This window comes from Aspergillus karnatakaensis, assembly GCF_047715665.1.
Source record: "Aspergillus karnatakaensis strain CBS 102800 unplaced genomic scaffold BJY04scaffold_18, whole genome shotgun sequence".
In the NCBI taxonomy this organism is placed as follows: domain Eukaryota; kingdom Fungi; phylum Ascomycota; class Eurotiomycetes; order Eurotiales; family Aspergillaceae; genus Aspergillus; species Aspergillus karnatakaensis.
The window spans coordinates 97,116-119,210 of NW_027395730.1; the positions used below are offsets into that span (position 1 = coordinate 97,116).

At 51.6% G+C, this 22,095-nt stretch overlaps 9 protein-coding genes across 9 annotated transcripts; 5 read left to right on the top strand and 4 right to left on the bottom strand.

Annotated features, from left to right (window-relative positions):
- Positions 1 to 125: 125 nt before the first annotated feature.
- Positions 126 to 1,894, top strand: BJY04DRAFT_37074 (ribosome biosynthesis protein RRB1). The gene is made up of 3 exons (XM_073720227.1): positions 126 to 390; positions 438 to 1,683; positions 1,734 to 1,894. Exons 1-3 carry the CDS (start codon positions 192 to 194, stop codon positions 1,756 to 1,758), a joined length of 1,470 nt encoding a protein of 489 aa, XP_073572378.1. The 5' UTR covers positions 126 to 191; the 3' UTR covers positions 1,759 to 1,894.
- Positions 1,895 to 1,902: 8 nt separating this feature from the next.
- Positions 1,903 to 3,428, bottom strand: BJY04DRAFT_37075 (oleate delta-12 desaturase). The gene is made up of 3 exons (XM_073720228.1): positions 3,346 to 3,428; positions 2,519 to 3,293; positions 1,903 to 2,467 (listed from the first exon to the last, which is right to left on the bottom strand). The coding sequence occupies exons 1-3, from the start codon at positions 3,391 to 3,393 to the stop codon at positions 2,109 to 2,111; spliced, it is 1,182 nt and encodes a 393-aa protein (XP_073572379.1). The 5' UTR covers positions 3,394 to 3,428; the 3' UTR covers positions 1,903 to 2,108.
- A 2,014-nt stretch (positions 3,429 to 5,442) lies between these two features.
- On the top strand, positions 5,443 to 6,763 carry BJY04DRAFT_186426 (uncharacterized protein). Its single transcript, XM_073710899.1, has one exon. It carries the CDS (start codon positions 5,508 to 5,510, stop codon positions 6,279 to 6,281), a length of 774 nt encoding a protein of 257 aa, XP_073572380.1. The 5' UTR covers positions 5,443 to 5,507; the 3' UTR covers positions 6,282 to 6,763.
- Positions 6,764 to 6,819: 56 nt separating this feature from the next.
- On the top strand, positions 6,820 to 8,206 carry BJY04DRAFT_186427 (bZIP transcription factor). The gene has a single exon (XM_073710900.1). It carries the CDS (start codon positions 7,371 to 7,373, stop codon positions 8,028 to 8,030), a length of 660 nt encoding a protein of 219 aa, XP_073572381.1. The 5' UTR covers positions 6,820 to 7,370; the 3' UTR covers positions 8,031 to 8,206.
- Positions 8,207 to 10,405: 2,199 nt separating this feature from the next.
- Positions 10,406 to 11,730, top strand: BJY04DRAFT_186431 (Isochorismatase-like protein). Its single transcript, XM_073710901.1, has 4 exons — positions 10,406 to 10,728; positions 10,779 to 11,091; positions 11,158 to 11,377; positions 11,434 to 11,730. The coding sequence occupies exons 1-4, from the start codon at positions 10,639 to 10,641 to the stop codon at positions 11,531 to 11,533; spliced, it is 723 nt and encodes a 240-aa protein (XP_073572382.1). The 5' UTR covers positions 10,406 to 10,638; the 3' UTR covers positions 11,534 to 11,730.
- A 994-nt stretch (positions 11,731 to 12,724) lies between these two features.
- BJY04DRAFT_217066 (aquaporin-like protein) lies at positions 12,725 to 13,923 on the bottom strand (the record flags this gene model as incomplete). The annotated part of the gene is made up of 5 exons (XM_073715934.1): positions 12,725 to 12,897; positions 12,957 to 13,185; positions 13,258 to 13,501; positions 13,555 to 13,615; positions 13,665 to 13,923. The coding sequence occupies 5 exons, from the start codon at positions 13,921 to 13,923 to the stop codon at positions 12,725 to 12,727; spliced, it is 966 nt and encodes a 321-aa protein (XP_073572383.1).
- A 1,226-nt stretch (positions 13,924 to 15,149) lies between these two features.
- On the bottom strand, positions 15,150 to 16,453 carry BJY04DRAFT_226970 (MDR family NADP-dependent oxidoreductase; the record flags this gene model as incomplete). The annotated part of the gene is made up of 5 exons (XM_073718530.1): positions 15,865 to 16,453; positions 15,678 to 15,816; positions 15,554 to 15,623; positions 15,443 to 15,497; positions 15,150 to 15,380 (listed from the first exon to the last, which is right to left on the bottom strand). Exons 1-5 carry the CDS (start codon positions 16,414 to 16,416, stop codon positions 15,150 to 15,152), a joined length of 1,047 nt encoding a protein of 348 aa, XP_073572384.1. The 5' UTR covers positions 16,417 to 16,453.
- Positions 16,454 to 17,313: 860 nt separating this feature from the next.
- BJY04DRAFT_186436 (NAD(P)H-quinone oxidoreductase) lies at positions 17,314 to 18,670 on the top strand. The gene is made up of 3 exons (XM_073710902.1): positions 17,314 to 17,487; positions 17,539 to 17,897; positions 17,963 to 18,670. The coding sequence occupies exons 1-3, from the start codon at positions 17,457 to 17,459 to the stop codon at positions 18,584 to 18,586; spliced, it is 1,014 nt and encodes a 337-aa protein (XP_073572385.1). The 5' UTR covers positions 17,314 to 17,456; the 3' UTR covers positions 18,587 to 18,670.
- akr1 (putative aldehyde reductase (AKR1)) lies at positions 18,671 to 20,221 on the bottom strand. Its single transcript, XM_073710903.1, has 4 exons — positions 19,869 to 20,221; positions 19,631 to 19,817; positions 19,161 to 19,577; positions 18,671 to 19,107 (listed from the first exon to the last, which is right to left on the bottom strand). Exons 1-4 carry the CDS (start codon positions 19,913 to 19,915, stop codon positions 18,754 to 18,756), a joined length of 1,005 nt encoding a protein of 334 aa, XP_073572386.1. The 5' UTR covers positions 19,916 to 20,221; the 3' UTR covers positions 18,671 to 18,753.
- Positions 20,222 to 22,095: the final 1,874 nt, after the last annotated feature.

The following is a 22,095-nucleotide window of genomic DNA, read 5'->3' on the forward strand; positions in this document are numbered from 1 at the left end:
AACAGCAACACAGCCAGCCAGCTCCAGCTGGACGATCGCCGCTAGTCCGCGATAGGCTTAGTGCGGGCCTCGAATTTCGACCGAAAAAAAGTTCCTGAACCGCAAAATAAATTTATCAACCACCACATTGTCTCCTGCTGTACGACTGGTTCGTCGCAGATTCATACGACAGCCGCAGAAAATATACTAAAATGTCTAAAAGAGCCGCTGACGCCTCCGACGAGCAGTCCGCCGCCCTTAAGGCCGGTGGACGTCCCATTGCCGATGCCCCTCCCGACGACATGGGGGAGTTTGAGGATGAGTTCGAGGACGAATTTGAAAGCGAAGATGAGATCCTGGAAGCCGGTGTCGACGGACGCCCGGATGCGGAGCGTGAGGAAGAAGAAAAGGGTATGCCTTGTTCACCCCAATATGTCAGGCCGTTCTAACTGTTGCAGCCGATGCGATGGAAGTAGATCAGCAGACGTTCATCCCTGGTCGGACGAAATTGGCGCCTGGAGAAGTCCTCTCCCCCGATCCTTCAACATACGATATGCTACACACCCTCAGCACACCGTGGCCGTGTCTGTCATTCGACATCGTTCGTGATACGTTGGGCGACAACCGCAAGACATATCCTGCGACTGTATATGCTGTGGCTGGAACCCAGGCGGAGGGGCGGCGCTCAAAAGAGAACGAATTGATGGTTTTAAAGTTGAGCGGACTGAGCAAGATGGAGCGAGAGAACGAGACAGACTCGGAAAGTGATTCGGACGACGACGAAGGTGGTGAAGCGATCCTCGAGCACAAGAGCATTCCTCTTGGCTCTACGACCAACCGAATTCGCGCCCACCAAACCCCCCAGGCCGACTACACAAGACCTCCCCAGACAATCACTGCGACAATGCTTGAGAACTCACAAGTCGTCATCCACGATGTCACCCCGCATCTCACCAGCTTCGACGTTCCTGGTACTATGCTTCCTCCTTCCGCATCCAAGCCTCTGTCCACGCTGCGCATGCATAAGACCGAGGGATACGCTCTTGATTGGTCCAAACTCCATCCTCTTGGAAAGCTGTTGACAGGCGACAACGATGGTCTAATCTACGTCACCACTCGCACCGAAGGTGGAGGTTGGGTCACAGACACTCGCGCCTTCACCGGACATAGCTCTTCAGTCGAGGAGATCCAGTGGTCACCTAACGAGAAGAACGTATTCGCCTCAGCCAGCAGCGACGGAACAGTCAAGGTATGGGATGTTCGATCGAAGTCTCGCAAGCCCGCGGTGGACGTCAAGGTCTCCAATACCGACGTGAACGTGATGAGCTGGTCGAACCAGACCGCGCACCTCCTCGCAACTGGTGCCGACGACGGACAATGGGGTGTCTGGGATTTGCGCCATTGGAAGCCGAACGCCACAACCACCGCGTCCCCCGTAGCATCATTCGACTTTCACAAGGAGCCCGTCACAAGCATCGAGTGGCATCCGACAGACGACAGTGTCGTTGCCGTCGGATCCGCCGATAACACTGTCACCCTGTGGGATCTCGCTGTGGAACTCGACGAAGAAGAGAGCCGTGAGGCTGGCCTACATGATGTTCCGCCGCAATTGCTGTTCGTCCACTACATGGAGTCTGTCAAGGAAGTGCATTGGCAGGCTCAAATGCCGGGCACACTGATGGCCACCGGCGGCGGTGGATTTGGGTACGTCTCTTCCATTATATCTTTACGAGTCATGCTAACAATAAGCGCAGTGTCTTCAAAACAATTAGCGTTTAGAAAAGTAATGGCTCGATTAATGACATGTTTGTATTGACGTCTATGTTTGCGGCCCTTGCATCTATACCATTGTCGCGAACGACCATAGACCGGTATACAGTTCAATGATTGATGACAATACATATTTTTCTTGGAAGTAACTAATGTCCTTGAGGTAGCAGAGATCTTATTAGAGGCAACAGTCTTTCTCTATCAAGTTTTAGACATCCAATCGAAACAGGCATAGGCCGTCTATCTCTATCAACAAAAAACAATCAAGCCACCCAGTCAGAATTCTGGATATGATTCGTCCAGCCAAAAGCATCTGCATCGCCACCATCCACCCACCGCTCGTCGTCTAAGAGCTTTACCTACTGGGCCTTCTTGCCCTCAACCCAATGCAAAACTCCACTTCCCTTCTCCGTCTCTCCGACAAATTGACAAGCCTTCCAAGTCTCCAACAAGCTCCTCATGAAACCCTTGGTCTCACGATGATACTCCTTGCCCAACACCGGGATCATGGCATCAGTCGCCTCCTCAGCATGGTAGAAGGGGATGCGAGAGAACAGATGGTGCACGACGTGGTGGTCGATAATATGGTGGAAAAAGTGGCGGCCGATGAATCCAAAGTCGCGATCCACAGTGGCAAGGGCACCCTTGGTGAAAGTCCAGGTTTCGGGCGTGTAGTGGGGGATTTCGGTGTGGGTGTGGTGGAGATATGTAATAGCCACTATTCAGTATTAGTACAACTCTAAACAGAGACGGGGGTAGAAAAACATACCCAGCCAATGATGCACCCAGAGATACGGGACGAAATAGATCAAGAAAGTCTTTGTCCACCCAACGTGCTGAGCAAGATACCAAACCGCGCCTGCGACAAGCAGCAGCCCAATATCACTGATCAGAATAAGAATCCTCTGGCCCTCCGTCCAGAGGTTCGCGGTCGGGTCGAAATGGCTCGAAGACCTCCACCCCTCGGTCTTTGCAACAACGGGCTTGCTCTTCGTTCCGGCAGTGACATTGAAGATCAAATACATCTGCCACCCTGCCAATTGATGGGCCAGCAGTGAAAGGAATGAGTAGATGGGGGTGTCCTCGAACATCTCCAACCAGCCAGGAAGATAGTTCGGCTTGGAAGCATGATCCTTTTCGGTCCAGGGCACAAACGCCGTATCCTTCTCCATGTGTCCGGTATACCGGTGGTGCCTTGCGTGTGTGATTTTCCAGCTAAAGTACGGAACAAGCAGCAGAGAGTGGAGAGCCCATCCAAAGATGTTGTTCACGGTTTGGTAGGGCGAGAATGCGCCGTGTCCGCACTCGTGTGCGAGGATCCAGATTCCGGTTCCAACGCAGCCCTGCACAAAGCCGTAGGCAATCCATGCGGCAATGCGGAGGGGAAGAGAGGGGAGGAGGTCGATGTACAAGGAGAGGTAGAAGAGGGCTGCAGCGTAGGAGAGATCGCGGACAACGTAGGCGCAGGAGATGAGCAGGGAGCGGTCGAAGCAGTGGGCGGGGATTGAGTTGCGGATTGTTTGGAGGGTGAGCTCGTCCTTTTGCTGGGTTCATTAGTTTTGGTTATTGAAGAAGGTATGGTGAAATTTGTAGTACCTTGTTGTCAACTGCATCCGCAGAAGAGATGGTCATTGTCTCGGCCATGGTAGAGATAAGAGCAATTGACAGGACAATTGCACGCCACGAGTATGAGCACTGAAAAACCGAAAGGAAAGCCCAGCAAACGGACTCACCCCCTATATATAGTCTACCAAACAAAACCTAAAAAGAAAAATTCAACCAGAGCCCGCGCCTCCTCTCCGACAGCGGAAAATCTACAAGCCCTAAGCTCCCTCGGTGCCTGGCTAACTAAGAGCATGCTAGCCTACCAATAAACCCGAGCCCCCTTACCCGGCTGAGACTAGAGCATAGTCCAAAGGGTTCATCTGTGGAGACCCCGTTGGTTAAACAGAAGCTATGATAGGTGCTGGTCAACGGTTTCGATGGTTGAGAGTGGAAATCTTTGCATGGCGTTGACAGATAAGCCGAATAATCGGGAGCAAATCTCCCCAACGTTGCGGGTGGTTTGGCTCGGCGGTTGAGATTTTCATTTGGATTTCGATTTCGAATTTCGCCTTTTGCCCCTTTTGCTGCGCTATTCTTGGGACGTGGAACCTGGGGTGAAGCATAGGGCCGTTTCATGGCAAATCCAGGGGCACTGCTTCAAGGTTTAGCTGGCTAGAATTCTGTTGTTGACTACCATTCGTCTCGAGGTGCATATGATTGTCTCGTATGTGCCATACGATTGGCCAGCGGAGAATTCTAGTGCTGAGGTACATTGACGCTGATGCAGATACGAGAAGATCATTGTAGGGCTGCGGGAGTTGGATAGATTCTGGAAACGGAGTAGAATGCGTGACTTTATCAGGAAAGAAGAGAGAGTCAGCTGGAGTTCACTGAGCCCAGAGAATCAGATTTGAATTATTCTGAAAAGTTCTGAAAAGTCCGTCCCGACCAGTGCATGTGCAGCCTGAGGCCTTTAGCACAAAAACCGTTATGTAATCAATGCACATACATATTAGTTATGCAGGCCAACTTTAATGAAACACCAAGAAGCGACTCCAAGCGTGACAGCCTACCGGCGGCTCCTTCGCTGCCAGCTGATATTGACAATACGACTAGCGGACCATATCCCCCTGGCCCATCTGCATCGAGCCATTTGCCATTCTTGCTTTAATGTCCCCCCGTGTCTTTCGTCTGATGTCGATGTGATCGAGTGTTGCAGTCCACCATTGAAGATGCTGCCACCAAAGACCGTCCCTCAGGAGTTTGTGTTTGTTGGAGGACCCTCGCTTACTGAGCAGTCCAGCCATGTGCGATCGGTACTTCTCCGACGGGTGCTCAATGAAAAACGAGCAAAGAGACGACAGGATGCGGCGGACAGGCTAGACTCGATGTTAAATTTAAATAAGCAGGAACAAGCGCAGGCACAGGCACAGGCACAGGCACGGGATCCGCTGACAGCGATATGCACGTGTGACTCAAATACGGGGCAAGGCGCGATACTTCCGGCTTCGGGGCATTCGTCGAACAAGCGCAAGGATAAAGGGAAGAACAAGCAGGCTGAACGCTGTCCGACTTGTGGGAAGCTTGTGGCCGGCCAACAGGTACAGATGTTATACCTGCCAGACCCCCAGCGGTTAGTGACAGGACGACGTGACCCGCTCCTGCCTGTAAATGCGCCCGCTGCTCGCCTGAAGATCCACGAGCTGCTCGATTTCGCGACCAGCACCATTTGGGCTCGCTTTCGCAGGCTGGACTATGCTGGCACATGCTATCGGGAATGGGTCTTGCCGTTCGAGAGTAATTTGCAGCTGTATGCCACTCTTTGGGCTGCCTCGTACCATCGCGATATTCTGCGCATCACTTGCGGTGTCCCGGAGTTCCGGCTAGATTCCAAGGAACAGCTGGAGCTCAAGCTGCTAACGGTGCGGGCCCTACAACGGGAGGTTTCCAAGGTGTCGCAGACGAATCGTCCAGATGCTTTGGTCATGTGCATCCTATATCTGGCTGTCAATGACCAACACAAAACAAGGATCCTTCGAGACCCCAGTCCGTTCTCGCCTCCATTTGTCAGCTTGCAGATGTTAGACTTCTATGGGAGTCGCGAGTACCACCCCCTGCATTGGGACATGGTGCAAGACATTGTGCGGCGTTTTGGCGGAATCGAGACCCTGCAGGCGTTCGCTCTGCCTTGGCTGCTCACCCTTGCCGCCCTCATGAGGTCAGCCCAGACGCTGACGAAGCCAATATACCCAATCGTGGGGGTTGCGGGGATGCCGTTGAACCTGCAGCCTCCAAGCTTGTTATTTCAGCCACACGGCTATCGTGATCCTCTCGATCGAGCGGGCTCTGGGTTCCACGAGCTTTTTGCCATGTGGCCGCCCGTGAGACCGGAAGTCGTTCAGGTGCTGACCCACCTAGGGCAATATTCTCGGGTGGTGCAGCACTACTCAATAATGGAATGTAGCCCTGAGGTTAGTGATTTACTCGGCGACTGCAGGAATCTTGTCCATCACCGCCTGCTCTCCCTCCCAAATGAAGCCGACCCGGCCGAGAGCTATTTGCAGTATACCGAACAGAACAACGCTAGAAATGACCTATCCCGGGAGATCTACCTAACTTGCCATCTGAGTGCGGTTCTGTTTGCAGCGCATGTCACATTCCCATTTCCGAGAACTCAACAATTCAGAGAAATGGTTCTAACCGCTCTTGGGTCTCGATATGACCGGCTAAGCGCGTTAAATGCATCCGGGCCGGTAGTGCTCTGGTGCATAGCCATTGGCATTAGTATGGCCGGAGAGAGCTCTCCGAAGTCACTAATCTCGTACATGGCCCACTTGCTAGAGGATGCAGGGGTGGGCACGATGGAAATGCTTATAGGGGTGCTCCAACGATTCGCTTGGGTGGATTCTTCCGTGCGGGATGATTGGAAAGAGATGTGGACGAGATGGTTTTTCTCTCCAAAAACATCAGTCACAGATACGGCTTGACAGGCTCCACATTGGCAACGTACGGTGCCTGGAGTCCGATGCGTTCGCATTCATCGGGTCCGAGGGGGTGGTTGGCGGATAGAAAGGGAAAGGGATGGAGACGGGGGTGGGCAGAGCGAGGCGCTGCAGGAGCTGAAGAAACCCCGATCGTGTCACCCTGTGGCTTGAACTTGTGCTTCACTAGACCAGTTGCAGGCAGATGTTTCACCGCGGTGATGAGTCGAAGACTCGAAGCAGGGCGCTGGGGTTGATAATTTGTTGATAGAAATTTAGGGCCAAACTAAGCTCGGGACTGTTGGTCTGCGCTCCCGCCCGCTAAACTGGTTTTGGAGACAAGCTACTGGCAGCTGATTGGACGATGCTCAAACGATAAATAAAGACCCCAAATAGAGATCGTTGTGGATTGTGCAGGTGAAGCTAAGTCTGCTCGGTCTCGGTCTCCTGCCGATTGCTGCTCCACTCGTCCTCACAGCCGGAGATCACAAGTTGGTTAAATTGGAGTCTGCTGGCCCGACTGCTTTGGTCAATAGTCGATGAGGCGATGCCAACCGTCCCCCGAATGGGGATTAGCTGAGAGAGTCGTCGGAAATGCAGAACTCTAGCCCATATCTTCTTATCCTGGCAAGGCGTCGAATCCACCTGCACTGATCTATTAAAACCTCGCCATGCCCGCTGCCGCGGGGAAGAATTCTTTCAGTGAGCCCGCTGTTTACCTGCACTAGTTATCTATCTACCTTCTCCAGCTCTTTGCCTACCCCCAGCTCCAGTCTTAAACAGCCAACTCAATGTTCCACGCCACACCAAATAGCACGACGTCGTCCTCCTACTTCCTAGGGGGCATTGACGCTCTCCCCTCTCATCCTTCGCACTCTCACCACCCCGCGATTGATCTCGGAGATGAGTCCCGGCTAGCAGGAGCTCAATGGATGACAACAGCTCTCGATTGCGCCTCTCCCCAATACATCGGCGACAATATGCAAATGCCCCCAAACCTCTCCTCCACCCTCCCCAGCCCAGTCGGCGACAACGTCTTTTCATTTCGCAGCACCAGCTCCGAGTCCTCCCCGCACATGTCCCACCTCGCCATGCATGACAGCCCCGACTCTCCCAACGGCGAAAGCACGCAACAGAAGGTACGTTGCCTCCATTCCAAATCGCATCTTACCGCTTAGCCAAGCAAAGATGATGCTTTACCAATTATCTTACAAAAAAACTCACTATTGCACGAAGAACACACTCCGCCGCTCCCAGAACCGCCAAGCCCAGCGGCGCTTCCGCGAGCGCAAAGAACAGCAAAAGGCCTCTCTCCTCGCTCAACTGGAAGCCCTCCAATCAAAGCACAATAAAATGGCCGAAGTGCTCGAGACTATGCGCCAGAGCAATACATCCCTGGAATCAAATAAGAGGCGGTTAGAAAAAGAGGTCGAGACGTTGCGCAAGTGGCGAGAGAAGATCCTTGGCGTCATGGAGAATATTGTTAAGCCGGATGGTGCGGAGGATGATTTGCTTATGAAGGTTGCGACGAGCTGTTCGCCTGATTGTTGGAGGCGGGGGATGGAATACTCGAGGACAGTCATTGTCATGCAAACTTTGCTTGGGATTTTCGGTGACGATGGGGAGGGGCAGGGCCCTCAGACAGCAGGGCTGAGGCCAGCCTCGAGCCAGAGGGGGGGCGATGGGGAATCCTCGATGGAGGTTTGCGCGGGCGACCATAATGATACCAATGAGAAAAAAGATCGATGTACTTAGACAGTCAGGCGTTTTGGTTTTTTGTTTTTTTCTTATTCTGTTAATTTTCTCCATTCTTTCTTCTCTCTGGGATAAGGCTCCGGACCTGGGATTGGGCGTGTATGGATTCGGTTTACACTTCACTACTATACACTTTTACGATTACTCGAGATTAATGATTATCAATCCCCTCCTTACCCAGTTCCAATAACAGTATGTTGCGTCCATCCTGCACCATCCATCGGTATACCGCCGAGCTGAACCCAGGGGTCAGCGCAACATCCATCTATTCTGGAGCCTGGAGGCCGCTCCTAGAGGCACCAGGATCTATACTCCTCTTCCTTCTCCGCCGACTCACCCAGTCACCGAATTCGCGATCAGTCATCGACATTTTCAGCCTCCGGCTCTCCAACCGTCCAAGCTCGATCCAGGGCCCTTTTCGGCCCCATTGCGGTCTTGAATCCAATCGCACCGCATCGCACTCCCACCCAGTCCCACCGACGAAATCCCGCCCGGTCGGATCCCTGAGCTTGTCCTGCCCGTAGTAGTTGCTAGTTAGTCGGTAGGACGAAGTGTCAGGCATCTGCAACTCGGCCGACCCAACAATAACCTTCCATCATCAGCCCCCAGGATCTAGGTACAGGACCCAGCCGCTAGTGCCCACTTGGCCTCACTCAGATGAGCTGTTCGTATCTAACTCCATATAACTAAGCAGATTGATAACGCTGACATAGTGGGGACTAGACCTGAGTTGGACTGGCGTGCTGCGACCCAAGTGACAGGTAAACAGACCCAACTTAGCCTTGGGCTTATGGAGGGGTTACTCTGGTCTCTAGTCTCTACAAAACGGTGAGAATAATGCGGAACAGACCGCGCGATTTGTGGATTTACTTCAATCCCTCACCGGCGGTTTTGATTGGTTGTAGTGGGCATCCACGCACTACAACAGGGCGTGCAGGACGCTTGTTCTAGATTTCTGCACCGTTGGGCGCATGTGATGAGGCGCTACACTCGACTTTTGGATCGAGGGGACTGGATTTTCCGCTGTGGGATTGGGAATGGATAGTTAGGGAATAATGGTGACTACTTTTTTTATTGTGACTAAATTAATTACCAGCTGGGGGTGAGGTATGGAAGCGATGGTATACTTACCTACGTTGCGGCCAGAGTTATCGGCTATCTGACGAATTGAATACCTTTCTAAAAGAAAGCTATATAATTATCAGACAGCGGCTTGGGATCAAAGGGCTTTTGGTATGGTAGGTATGCACATAAAGATTGCAGAATGTAGATAGCAGCCACAACGAACTTCTATAGTAGGTATAGAACTCCTCTTCCAGAAATCAACCCCCGCCGTAGCTGCGCAAAGAAGTACAGCCCGAGAGTATGGTCAGATGTCACCGCAGCAAGTACAAAAGACTACATCTATTGCTAGGGTTAAGCAAAGGATTCTCCTTCCTTCCCTCACACCTTAACCAACTAAAGAATCTAAGAACAGTGTCGGCATTGTCAGCAAGATCAGGTGGTTGTCGAATAAAGACGATGGTCGGTCTGTCTCATCTCACCCGCATCAATTATATATATCTGCTGCAGTTCCTACCCTGCATCAAACTCTCCAAGATAAACACACCACGCTCTCTAATGTATGAACCTCCTCACTTTTTGAACTCGGACGGGACAAATACTATGACCAGTCTGAGCATTGGATAATTCTACTCAGACGAGAGTTATTGCTTCATTGCTCTAGGTACCTCCGGGGCCCGGACTCCAATGTCCGTTCTTGAGTTCTGAGGGGGATTCTTGGATACTCCGAGAAATGGAAGACCAATTTCCAGCAATCCAGGTTATCCCTGCATAGTTTGCAGATGAAAACTCATTCGGGAGCCGGAGACAGCTCCAGTGTTAACGTGAAGCCCTGCAGATGGATTCGAGTTAAGCCGTTTTGAGGACTATCTTTGCGCGCCATGATTGGCTGCGGATTTCGGTGTCTCAGTCTGCACCTTAACTTTCAGAGATTTTTATCTGGCCCCTCCAAAGTTTAATGTCTATAGACTTTGACATGACAGCTCGGGCTGACTCGACAGCATCTATACTCACTATTCCACCACATTCACCACATTCACCACCACCAACAATGTCTCCCAACTACACACAAGACAGCCACCACAATTCTTCACAATCCTGCTCGATGAAATCTCCGATCCGCATCCGCCAAGGCTCCGAATTCACCCTAAGGCTGGCTTAAAACGCGCCTGGCGGGTCCATGTGGACTATGACAACTTCAGCGCCCCGAACCGCCCGCCACTATTGGCCGTTTAATCTACGCGATCTGGCTTTGACATGGCTTTGTCAGACGGGATATGTACAGTGTAGCATCTGCATGGCCAAAGCTGGATGATTCATGCTTGAGTAAACGGACAAAGGCACGCTGAAGATGGAGATAGATGGAGATAATGAGAGACGACGGCAAGATGGGAGAGGTATAAATACCAGGCGAGGACGGCGAGGTTGAGAGGTTCTTCAGCAGCAAGCAGCAAAGCAGAGCAAAGGAAAGCAACAGCCTTCTCAACCCGACAATCTTCTCCGTTTTTTAACAAGTTCAACCACTTCGTCAGAAACAACCAGCAAGATGCGCTTCATTCAAGCTCTCCAGGCCGGCCTCGTCCTCGCCGTGTCCACCTCCGTCAACGCCTGGAACAGGATCGAGAAGGACAATGCTGTATGTAACCATGTCAACCCTCCGAAAGCATTCTCTCTAACAAAGTGCAGGCCCTCCTCATCATCGACCACCAGGTCGGCCTCGCTCAGGTCGTTCGTGACTACAACACCAACGACTTCCGCAACAACATGCTCGGCCACGCCGCCATCGGCAAGGCCTTTGACATTCCCGTTGTCATGACCACCTCCTCCGACGAGGGCCCCAACGGCCAGATGCTCAAGGAGATCCTCGACATGTACCCCAATGTCACCGTTGTCCGCCGCCAGGGTGAGGTCAACGCCTGGGACAACGAGGAGTTCCGCAACGCTGTCAAGGCTACCGGCCGCAAGCAGCTCATCGTCGGTGGCATTGTCACTGAAGTTTGTGAGTACCTGCATCTCCCTGGTCAGCGTTTTATAGTTCAAACGGGATGGATACTAATGAAAACAGGCACCGCTTTCCTTGCCCTTTCCCTCGTCGATGAAGGCTACGAAGTCTATGCCAACACCGAAGCCAGCGGAACCTTCGACATCCGCCTCGCCGAGGACGCCAACCGCCGCATGGAGAAGGCCGGTGTCACTCTCATGGGCTTCTTCGCCATCGTCTGCGATCTCATGCGCGACTGGCGCCGTGTTCCTGGCCTCAACGAGCTCCTTCCCTTCATTGACCGGTTAGTTTTTTCCCTCCCCAGAATATCTGGAAATAAGTCACTAACAATCCGAATAGTTACCAGTTCGCTTACGGCCTTGTTGCCCGCCACCACGCTGCTGCCATTGTCAACGGTACCCTTGCGGACGTTGAGAAGGTGCTTATCCCTGCTGTCTAGATTGGCCTTGCCAATTCTCGGAGCTGAGAGCGGAGAGCCTCTTGAAGAAGTTTTGATTTTGAAATATAGATTGACACATGGATACAGTAATGGTTAATGACTTGGGGTGGAGGGTTCCAAAAAGGTGTTGATGATAGAGATAGGAAAATGTCGCAGACAGGAAGTACTTAGCTAGCTAGCAAATAGTTTAAAGTTGGGAATACACTTCTTTATCTTGGATACAATGCTCAAGTAGATAGTCTTGGCTTTTATACAGCTCGAGTTCAGGAGGATTCGTAAACTAGTGTAGGAGGTATTATGAAGATCCTTTCTAGAGCTATACTCAGGGCTGAATGGAAGAGATTCTGGCTGCGTTGTTCCAATTAAAAAGATGGCATTCCTTCTTGCAACTCTCGGATATGAATATCGATTCGTTGAGCGCGCTCAGACTTGGATCCCCATATCTTTATCTGCTTTATTAGCGTCCACAAAGCGAAGTAAAGATTAGGTTTGAAGAAGGTTCTGCAGCATCAGCCCTAGATTGTTTAAATCAACTAATCAGAAAATACCGTTGGCTGACATATCAGAAGAAGCTTTTCCTTCCGGCGCCCTAACAAGCAGATCAGTAATCAGTATATCTCTGCGGAACGTTATATAAGCTGGTAGTTTAGAGCGGCTCGAGTCCTCTGGCCTTTTTCCTGCTTCTCCTAACAAGGGCAAGTTGAACAGTTGATGCAGAGCTGGAAGGTTCGGTGCGCAATTCCTGTGTCCGAAAGCTCGCTGTTGTACCCTAAACTTAGCTCAGAAGAACATCTAGTAGATGCTGGTTATGCTCATATCAATGAGCTAGGATCCTAGATTCTGATCTGCCGTTTCCATTGACCTTAGGAAGGAGCTGCTTGAGGGGCGGAATCTGAATATAGTCAGATGCTACTGTAAGATGATGTTATTCTGGGACAGCCCCTGTTGGGCTCACCGTGCGATAGGGGGCGTTACGAAGAGAGAGCGCGTGAATGGTTCCGTCAAGATAATGCAATGGCTAAAATATCTATTATATTGTCCTATATTATAACCCAACGCTAATCCCAGAAAACTATAGCCGTGGACAAATTACCCATCACGATCCTCAATAACTCCAAAATTGCTAAACCATAGCTTACACACTTTTCCCCCGGTAGAAGTTTCCACCGCAGACCGAGACCCAAGACCAATCTAGGAATTGCAATCCGGGGTCACGCCAGGTCTCGTGTTTGTTGAAGGAGGCAGGAGGTAATACAGCACCCCGTGCGCCATCGACGCCGCCAGCGGCCCGACCCAATGGATCCAGTGATAACTCTCGAAATGCGATCCGACCATGGCTGCGAAGCAACGACCGGGATTTCCTGCTGTAGTAACTGTCAGCACACAAGTATTATGCCAGAGAGATCAAAAGAGGTAGACGTACAGAATCCACCGTATCCCGGAATGGTGATTCCCGTGAAGAAAGCGCACATTGCAACGGCGAAACCGATGAGAATCGGCCCTAGAGCAGGCCCGTAGACGTCTCTCTGGCGCGGATCCAGACCCACGGCAAAGGAGAAGAAGATGAGCGCAAAGTCCGTCACAAATTCGATTGTGAATGCCCTACGCAGGGTCATGGTGTTTGTGTCGAGGAAGCAGCCCGGGACTTGGAACTGTACCCATGTAGTATGTTAGCTAGAGATTCTCTACAACAGGCTCAGGGGCAACTGAATGGACATGCTTACCGATCGGGTACCGAAGCTTTCTCTTAATATCCAGCCGCTGACCGCGGCACCAAAGGTTTGAAATGAGAGGTAGAGGATGGCACGCGGTAGGGTGGCCAGTCGGCCAAAGAAGGTCGCGATGGTGATCATGGGGTTGATGTGGGCACCGGAAACAGGACCCATCGAGTAGACGAACAGGGGGAGAGCCACGACTACTGTGCCAGCGCCCACGAGGCCTGGTACGAGAGGGCCGGAGTCGAATGCGCTAGACAAGAGTCAGGTCAGTTTAACTGGTGATTGGAGCAATCGTATGCCTACCCGACCATATTGTTTAACCCGACGGACACAAAGATGCTTAAGAATGTGAAGAGACAACTGCCTGTATAAGATTGTTAGCACAGTGCATTCCAAAGAGATGATGACCGAACCGATGGCTTCAACAACGGCTCCCTTCCACAGCTCGGGCTGCAGAATAGGCCGCATCGACAACGCATCCTTCAACGGAATCCATGGCGCCGCATCAGGGACCTTCTCAAGCAGCTCTCTCTGCGAAGAACTATCCTCATGGATTGAGAACTCTTGGTTGGCACCGATACGACCAGCAAAGGGGACGACGCCGTTGGACCCGGCGAGCTTGCTCTGGCCTGGACGCCAGAAGCTGGAGGAGATGGGAAGGACGGGCGACATGTTTTTCATGGCTGAAAGCACTCCAAAGACCGTAAGCTCCGGCTTGAAGCGCCTCACTGAATAGGGAAACTATGTGGTATTTGAGGGTTTGGTGGAGATGTATTTAAAGCCCTTAGTCATGCTTGAACATCCATCACGTAACATGTCAGCAAGCTAAAGGGGCCTTCGTATTTAAACTCTGCTCCCCGTTGTGTCTGCTTAACCGGAATCATCAGTTTAATAAGTTGTTGGTCAGTTTGCTGACACGCAGCCCTCGGCGCCTGTGGAGGTTCTAGATTGGCCCGACCAGCAAGGAGCGGTAGATGCAACCCTTTTGGTCTCGCCGAGATCCGGCGGTCGTTATGATCATTTCTTGGACAAAGAATCCTCCTCGAGTTGCATCTCGGCTTTCGCGACATCCCCTCTGTAAGCAGCACGAACTAGTGCAGCTCTTCTCTTCTTCTCTTCTCCGTCCATCCTACGGTTATGGGGACAAAGTTCCCGTGGACTCCATATTGGAGAAAGTCAATCGATCGGTCCGTAGATGCATCAGCCATGAAGGGTAGACATAGCGAGCCTTACTTAAGTAATTTCATCTCACCCATGTCTACTCCATACCTAGGTACAGTTGTAAAAGACAGAATAAGAAAGCCTGTGAACCTCAGAACCTCGATGGAAGCTGGTCGTACCTCTCTAATATAGTCGACCCAAGAGTATAAACCCCGCCTTCTTTCCCCCTTCTTTCCCCCTTCTTGCCGCACTCATCCCACTCATCCAATTCTCATCCACAAAATATCAAACCAAATCTGTTTCGAAACAAGCGCGTCCAGATTGACGGCGTTAGTATGGCAAGGGAAGTCATCCGCGCTGCACTGGATGGTAGAACTAAGATCGAGGAAGCTCATAACCAGCACATCTGGGATGCGCTTGCGCTGCATGCGACGGGCGCAATAGCGGGACATGCGGCTTTGAAATTTGCTCTTGCGCACTTTGGGGAGTCTTCGAGGTCCAAGTAAGGTGGAAACCACAGGGACATACGCCGAGATTATACGGTGATTCCCACGGTTCGGAGGCCAACATCCTGGCAGCATGGATCCGGCATGTGCATTGGCCAGCGCCATCTTGCTACCCGACTCCACGACGGAGTATTAGAGCCTCGGGGATAAAATTATAACAAAATCTATTCGGTTTCATATCTATCTTATAGTTATCGTACACAAAGCATATCGTTACTATAGCCCAGTAAATCAAGACACAATTTTCGTGCAGAGCTTGCCGGTGTTCCCGCCCTCAAACAGCTTCATCCACACATTCGGGACGTCCTCGAACTTTGCCTCGACCACCGTCTGCATAGACTCATCGACGATGATCTTGCCCTCCTTCCAGGCCTGAGTGAGTTCCGCAACGACGTCGGAGAATTTGTGGATGTAGTCGAGGACGATGAAACCGTTGATGTGTAGGCGCATGGAGATGACTTCCTGCTGCAGGGTTAGTGGGTTGTTGTATTGTCAGGTTAGTAGCGTGAGGGGGAAGGGCGTACGAAGAAGTTCTTGAGATCGATGGGGTCGGGGCGGTTATAGTTTGAGATCGTTCCACTGGAGACCGTTAGTACCTCATGAATACAGAGAAATAGAAGAGACGAGAAACATACCAAGCAGCAATGCGTCCGTTGCGCTTCATGCGGGTAAGCATGAGATCGAGAATGCTGCCACCGACGTTGTCTAGAAGCTCTAGTCAGTCACAATTCCCATGATAGAAGCAGGTAGTCGACATACCGAAGTAAACCTCGACGAAACCTTCAGTCTGCTTGATGAGATCCTGCTCAAAAGAGTCCTTCTTGTAGTTGATGCAAACATCGGCACCGAGCTTCTCAACCCAGCGGCACTTCTCATCTGTGCCTGCAATACCGATCACCTGCTCCAATCAGCCACTAACTTCTTTGATGGTTAGGACCATACATACCCGCTTACACCCAAGAATCTTCTTCGCGATCTGCACGACCATGCTCCCCGTTGCGCCCGCAGCACCGCTAACAACAACTGTATCCTCCTTCGTGGCTCCAGCAACCACCTTGATTCCGTAGTATGCCGTCAGCCCGGTGAAACCAAATGCACCAAGGAAGTGACCCAGATCGAGGCCTTCAATGGGCTTAATGACCTGCAGCCCCTTGATCTCGTGAACTGAGTACTCGGTCCAGTTTGTTGACGCGAGCACGATACTGCCCTTGGGGAGTTGGTCGGGAGACCCGGTCTCGACGACTTCGGCAAGGCCAAAAGCGGACATGGGGGCGCCTTCGGCAACGGGGGGTGCGTAGAGGCGCTCGGGGTCGGCATTGGGGACGATCCAGGTTCGTTGGGCGGGATCGTTGGAGAGCATGATGGTCTTGAGGAGGGCTTGCGAGGAGGACGGGGACGGAATGTCGGTGGAGGTCAGCTTGAAGGTCGGGGAGGGACCTTCAAGAGTTGGGAGGTCTGTGGGCTTGGAGTTGAGAATCCATTGGTTGGAGGAAGGCATTCTGGCGGTTGTTCTGGTGGTGATTGAACAATTCAAGGGGTATATTGGCTTGGATATGGCTGTTCGGAGTTGTACGGATGGCCGCCATTATATTGCTAGATGAAGAGTCGGTGACATCAACCTCCGAGAGCTCCACTACTTTGTTGAAAGTGTCCGAGATTTGTAAGTCTGATCCACTTCTCATGTTTCGATTGCTTCGATGAGGCGAGTAGATGGTTCAGATGGTTCAGGTCTTGTGTCTTGAAGAAAGAATGACCATCCAAAGAGATAGGTAGACATCTAGCGCATAGTTTATGCGAGTTAAACAGTTAGTGCTGACAAGGATTCTGTGCAGAAAGTAAGCCAGGGTGGGTCCAACTTTATCTATCGCCTTTCCTACATCATAGTATATCAACTGGGTTGGCTGAGTTACAAGTACAATCTCCCTCCCTGTATCCTCTCAAACGAGACGTATTGGTTCTCTGAAATAAATCATGCGCTTCTACACCCCATCCGTGAATCTCCCTGAGTATTGAACAACCCCCCTCTTGACACGGGAATCAAAAACCAGAAGAAACACCAAAGAACCGTAACCGTACTTCAGGTATATCGTATCTCCCTCCACGAAAGAGCACATGGCGATCCTCCAGTGCAGGTTCGTTGGCCATTTGTTTGACCTTTTTTTATCCCTTGCTCGCATGATGGGTGGTAAGACTCGTGGTTGTAAGGACGAGCCAGGGACGCCCAAATTGAGCGGTCTGTTGTTGAAAGTGTAGGGTTGACCCTCGAAGATGATTACTCGGAAACTCGGAACTAAATCTCTTGGCCTGTACAAGATTGATTCGACTCTAGATAATATACGAACAAGTTCCTGAAGACGAAGCAAGCCACAAGGATTGGAAGAGGACCTCAGAAGATCCAACCCCACCTCCACCTGCTTATCAATCATCCTTATCGATCAACGACATCATACCCCCGCCTCGTCTTCTTTTCTCTCCTCATTTTATTCCAACTTCTCTCCTCCTCATACTCAATTGAAGCACTCAGTCATAATAGCAAAGATGCCCTCCCAGAAGACCATGCGCGCAGTCGGTATGCCGCCCCTTTTGTCCCCCGCACTCCAATAATATTAACAGAATCAAGCAATCAAAAACAACTCGGGCCCCGCCGATGCCCTCTACATCGACACAATCCCCCTCCCCGAAGTCCAACCCTCGCAAGCATTGGTAAAAGTCAAAGCCTTCGGTCTCAACCGCATGGACCTTCTCCAGCGCGAAGGTCAATACCCTGTTCCACCCCAAGCCCCCTCAACACTCGGCGTCGAATTCTCCGGAACGATCTCCGAACTCGGGGAAGGATGCAAAGACGACTTCAAGGTCGGCGATGAGGTCTTCGGGTTAGCGTATGGAGGCGCCTACGCAGAGTATATTGCCGTCTCAACGGGGATGCTGATCCACAAGCCCAAGGAGATCGGCTGGGAGGAGGCTGCGGGAATTCCCGAGGTAAGTCCATCGCCCCTCTTCTACACTTCTTTAATACCGGTGCCAACAATTTTTCACTCTTCTAGACCTGGATAACAGCAACGCAAGCCCTTCACCTCGTCGGCGCATTCCAAAAAGGCAACTCCGTCCTCTGGCACGCCGGCGCCTCCTCCGTCTCCATCGCCGGAATCCAACTCGCAAAGGCCGCCGGCGCTTCCGCAATTTACGTGACCGCGGGGTCCGACGAGAAAATTGACTTCTGCGTGAAGCAGCTCGGCGCGACAGCGGGGTTCAACTACCGCACCCAGAACTGGGCTGAAGAATTGAGTAAAGCCACGGGTGGGAAGGGCGTCGATGTTATCGTCGACTATATCGGCGCTGGGTATTTCCAGGATAATCTAAAGAGTGCGGCGCTGGACGGTCGGATTGTGAATCTTGCGTTCTTGGGTGGTGTGAAGGTTGAAGGACCCGTTGATATTTCGTACTTCCTTAGGAAGAGGGTGCGGTTTGAGGGAAGTACGCTGCGATCTCGGGATGAGGGGTATCAGAGGAAGTTGAGGGATACGGTTGTGGAGAATGCGCTGGAGAAGCTGAAGACTGGGGAGTTTAAGGTCTTCGTTGAGAAAGTATTCTCTTGGGAGGATGTGGTGGAAGCGCACAAGTTGATGGAGAGCAACCAGACGAAGGGGAAAATCATTTGTACCATTTAGAAGATCATGCTGTATACAGCTTGGATCGTTTCTACAAGTAGGATCTGCAAACTATTATGCTAATACATATGCATACAGCAGGCATGCTTGTTTGATCATCGTGTTCATCTCATTTTATCCATATCTTAGATCGTCATATATACATATCAGTGGCCAGCACCATCAATCTAAACAATAACCTTGTGGGCAGCAGGCTTCTCCTCCTCCTCGCCGAAGATGTTGATGGGCCAGCGGGGCTTGTTGGCAACGAAAGGAGTGTTGTAGCGGCGGCGGTTGTCACCAAGCTTGTTGACCTTGGCAATCTCGTCCTCGGTGAGCTCGATCTCCTGGAAGTTCTCGGCGATACGCGAAGCGGTGACGGACTTGGGGATGACGGAGTGGCCGCCGACCTGAGACCAGGCGAGGATAACCTGGGCGGGGGAGACGGTCTTGCCGAGGCGCTGGCCGACCTGCTCAGCGACGGCCTTGACGTCGGGGTGGGCGACGAGGAGGGGAACGTCGAAGGCGTTGTTGCCAAAGGCCTGATTTGTTGTCAGCAAATCTTCACATAAATGAAGAGAAAAAGGAGACGTACAGAGTAAGCGGTAATGTGGATGTTCTTCTCAGCAGCGTACTTGATGAGCTCGGGGCTCTGGAGGACAGGGTGGCGCTCGATCTGGTTGACAGCAGGCACAACACCGGTGGCGTTGATGATGGCCTCGAGGTGCTCGACAGTGTGGTTGGAGACACCGACGGTGCGGGCCTTCTCCTTGGGGAGCTTGGTCACGGCCTTCCAGGTGTCGACGATGGAGATGTTGTCCTCGATAAGGACGTCCTTGTCAGGGTGGTTGCTTGACTCATCGAGAGGGAAGTAGTTCTCGCCAGTCTTGAAAGCAACGGGCCAGTGGACAAGGTACAGGTCGAGGTACTCGAGCTCGAGCTCAGCGAGACACTCGTCCAGAGCCTTCTCAACGACAGCGGGGTCGTGCTGAGTGTTCCAGAGCTTGGATGTCTGTTTTCATTAGTCAAAAGCAGACAATTGGACAGAAGGTCCGGCAGGCGTACGATAAAGATGTCCTCGCGCTTGAGGCCAGGGATGTCCTTGTAAGCGCGCTTGATGCCCTCGGCAACCTCGCGCTGGTTCTCGTAGATGGTGGCCAGATCTAGGTGGCGGTATCCGACCTTCAGGGCCTGGTAGACGGCCTCGCCGACCTGACCGGGGGCGGACTGCCAGGTACCGAATCCCAGCTGGCTGGGGATGGTCAGCTAGTGTCAGCAAATGAAGAGTCTGGGGGGTTCATACGGGATCTGGGCACCGGAGTTGAGGGTAACCTTCTTGCCGAGAGACATTGTGCGAGATGATGGATGAAAGATGAGACAGATGGAAGTCAATGAACAGGAGAAATGAGAAGAGAGAAGAAGCTTGGGGGAGGGGAGGAGGGGGAATAAAAGGGCGAAGCGTGAGCTACTCCGGTGGGGTAATCAAGAGCATCGCGCTCGTGCTCGTGCTCGTGGTATTGATGTTCCGATCAACAACAAACGAGAGCAACACGTGTCGTCCAGATTGCTACTAGTTACCAAGGCCAGCTACCCCTCGGCGGGGTATGTTAAGAGGTTCTGTATGCAATAATTGCCATTTATGGTGTTGGTGATGTCAGTCGGTTGATTCGGTTGACTCTCCTCCGTGGGGAAAAGGCGTCGGGCTGTCTCAATGGGGAAATCCTCCCGCATCGTGGATTCGTGGACACTGGATTTTCCCGCACGGATAATTACCATGTCCAATCAACCCTTCGGTTTTATTCTCGGACTATGCCCGATTCTTTGCAAGCGGTTAATTTCGTCCCTTTCGGCCTGCAAGGTTCTCTGCGCGGCTAGACCTTCTGATCCTGTCCCCTGTCCTTCGGTCAACTTCCATGCCCCTCCTCATCCCACGCAACCCCACGCAACCTTGGGTAACTTGACGCGACTCTTCTGGAGACAGGAGAAGCAAATGAAGAGGTTGGAGGCAGTTCGACGAGCGAAACCAGCTGTTCTGGAACCTGTGAACTGAATCAAGAAGTTAGAACCCCTGGACCAGGGCCCTGCTGCGGAAGCGATCTGCTAGGTATAAAAAGCGTGCTTTTGCGTCTTACTTATGCCTTACAGGCTACAGCATCCCAGAAGTTCTTTCATTTCTCGGTATCGGGAAGGTGCCGAATGAAATGCCGGGCCGGTTCTTGCTAGCACTGCAGCCAGGCCCCTTGCAAGCGCTGCTAGTAGTAAGTCCAGGAGGGTATTTTGGACTTGGATCAAACCGATTAGAACTTATGATTGGTCGGGCTCCTCAACAGCTTTAATCATTGATCTATTGAGCATATTTTTCTCTTGAGTATGAGAAAATAGAGCCATGTGCCGCCTGTCTGCAAAGCTCTCGACATCATGCAGGGGGCGTAAAGCATCATTCGCGCTAGCCAATATGCCTAACTCAGCATCCTATGCACGAACCAGGGGTATTGCTCTTCAATGACATCGATCGACTCGTCATCTTGTAGGTGTTCTACTCAAGGTGTCATTGCCTTGCCTCAAGGCTGGTAAAGCGCAAGGTGTAATCTGATGTCTATGTTTGAGCAATGTTTCTGTTGGACTCCAAGTCTTGGTCTTCACCAATCCTATTTCTCTATGCCAGGTCTTCGACATGCAAGAGCAGTTGGCATTTATTGGATATAGCAGTAACATAGCCTCCAAGTACTTGAGGGCCCCCATGAGCGTGACCCCCGAAAGAAGCTCCTGCTGATGGTGTGATAGCTTGCTAGACGTCTCTGGTGTTTAAGAAGATAGTTTAGTACTCCACTGGGTTGACCCCAGATGATATACCCCGTACTCTGGGGTAGACCCAGCTGTGACGTCAACAAACTCTACTCCGAATCCCAGGTATGAACAATAATATACCAATAGCTGTATGGTATAATGTTTAATTGTGAGTTCTACTGTCGTTTTCAATAAGATTGAGAGTGGTGGAGGTGAAGTGCTAGTCTGTCACAAATAGATAGCACGCCTTTTAGGAAAGTGAGCACGTGCAAGCAATAACAGAGAAAACTGAGTCAACCTGGACGGTTAGGAGCAAATTGAACACTTGAAGCATTGGGGGTTACCTATCTCCTTTAAGCCAGCCCATACTCTCCCTGACAATTTGTTGTGGTGTGCTCGAAGTTGAGAAATGGCTGGCATCATCCTTGATTTCTGCAAGGATTTTGGCCCCGACAAGGCTGATCCTGGATGGCTTGATCCTTGGCGCATGCGGACGAGCTACCTGCTGGCGGGAACCACACCAGGATACTGATCCTGCTCCTAGGGTGCTGTTTTTTTTTTTTTCCCCCAGAGTCCGTGTGAGCTATTCACGACAGATCGCCTAAAAAGCAGTTACTCTAAGGACTTGATAGTTCGGATTGAATTCCAAAAGCTTGCTAGATAAAGGCCCACGCCTAGAATGCCGAGCAGCAGCTAGGGCGGAAGAAGGATGGCGGCAGATGTGTGCAGAGTGCTAGCATCTG

Excerpts from the sequence above, each read along its gene's own strand:
- BJY04DRAFT_37075 (XM_073720228.1), bottom strand. The coding sequence starts at position 3,393 with ATGGCCGAGACAATGACCATCTCTTCTGCGGATGCAGTTGACAACAAG. Across the intron at positions 3,294-3,345 it reads CGGATGCAGTTGACAACAAG|CAAAAGGACGAGCTCACCCT; the intron begins GTACTACAAATT and ends TAATGAACCCAG. Across the intron at positions 2,468-2,518 it reads CTGGGTGCATCATTGGCTGG|TGGCTATTACATATCTCCAC; the intron begins GTATGTTTTTCT and ends AATACTGAATAG.
- BJY04DRAFT_186436 (XM_073710902.1), top strand. The coding sequence starts at position 17,457 with ATGCCCTCCCAGAAGACCATGCGCGCAGTCG. Across the intron at positions 17,488-17,538 it reads GAAGACCATGCGCGCAGTCG|CAATCAAAAACAACTCGGGC; the intron begins GTATGCCGCCCC and ends AACAGAATCAAG. Across the intron at positions 17,898-17,962 it reads AGGCTGCGGGAATTCCCGAG|ACCTGGATAACAGCAACGCA; the intron begins GTAAGTCCATCG and ends TCACTCTTCTAG.
- BJY04DRAFT_186427 (XM_073710900.1), top strand. The coding sequence starts at position 7,371 with ATGACAGCCCCGACTCTCCCAACGGCGAAAGCACGCAACAGAAGGTAC.
- BJY04DRAFT_186431 (XM_073710901.1), top strand. The coding sequence starts at position 10,639 with ATGCGCTTCATTCAAGCTCTCCAGGCCGGCCTCGTCCTCGCCGTGTCC. Across the intron at positions 10,729-10,778 it reads GGATCGAGAAGGACAATGCT|GCCCTCCTCATCATCGACCA; the intron begins GTATGTAACCAT and ends AACAAAGTGCAG. Across the intron at positions 11,378-11,433 it reads CTCCTTCCCTTCATTGACCG|TTACCAGTTCGCTTACGGCC; the intron begins GTTAGTTTTTTC and ends CAATCCGAATAG.
- akr1 (XM_073710903.1), bottom strand. The coding sequence starts at position 19,915 with ATGTCTCTCGGCAAGAAGGTTACCCTCAACTCCGGTGCCCAGATCCC. Across the intron at positions 19,818-19,868 it reads AACTCCGGTGCCCAGATCCC|CCAGCTGGGATTCGGTACCT; the intron begins GTATGAACCCCC and ends GACCATCCCCAG. Across the intron at positions 19,108-19,160 it reads TCCACATTACCGCTTACTCT|GCCTTTGGCAACAACGCCTT; the intron begins GTACGTCTCCTT and ends ACAACAAATCAG.
- BJY04DRAFT_37074 (XM_073720227.1), top strand. The coding sequence starts at position 192 with ATGTCTAAAAGAGCCGCTGACGCCTCCGACGAGCAGTCCGCCGCCCTT. Across the intron at positions 391-437 it reads GCGTGAGGAAGAAGAAAAGG|CCGATGCGATGGAAGTAGAT; the intron begins GTATGCCTTGTT and ends TAACTGTTGCAG. Across the intron at positions 1,684-1,733 it reads ACCGGCGGCGGTGGATTTGG|TGTCTTCAAAACAATTAGCG; the intron begins GTACGTCTCTTC and ends CAATAAGCGCAG.
- BJY04DRAFT_186426 (XM_073710899.1), top strand. The coding sequence starts at position 5,508 with ATGAGGTCAGCCCAGACGCTGACGAAGCCAATATACCCAATCGTGGGG.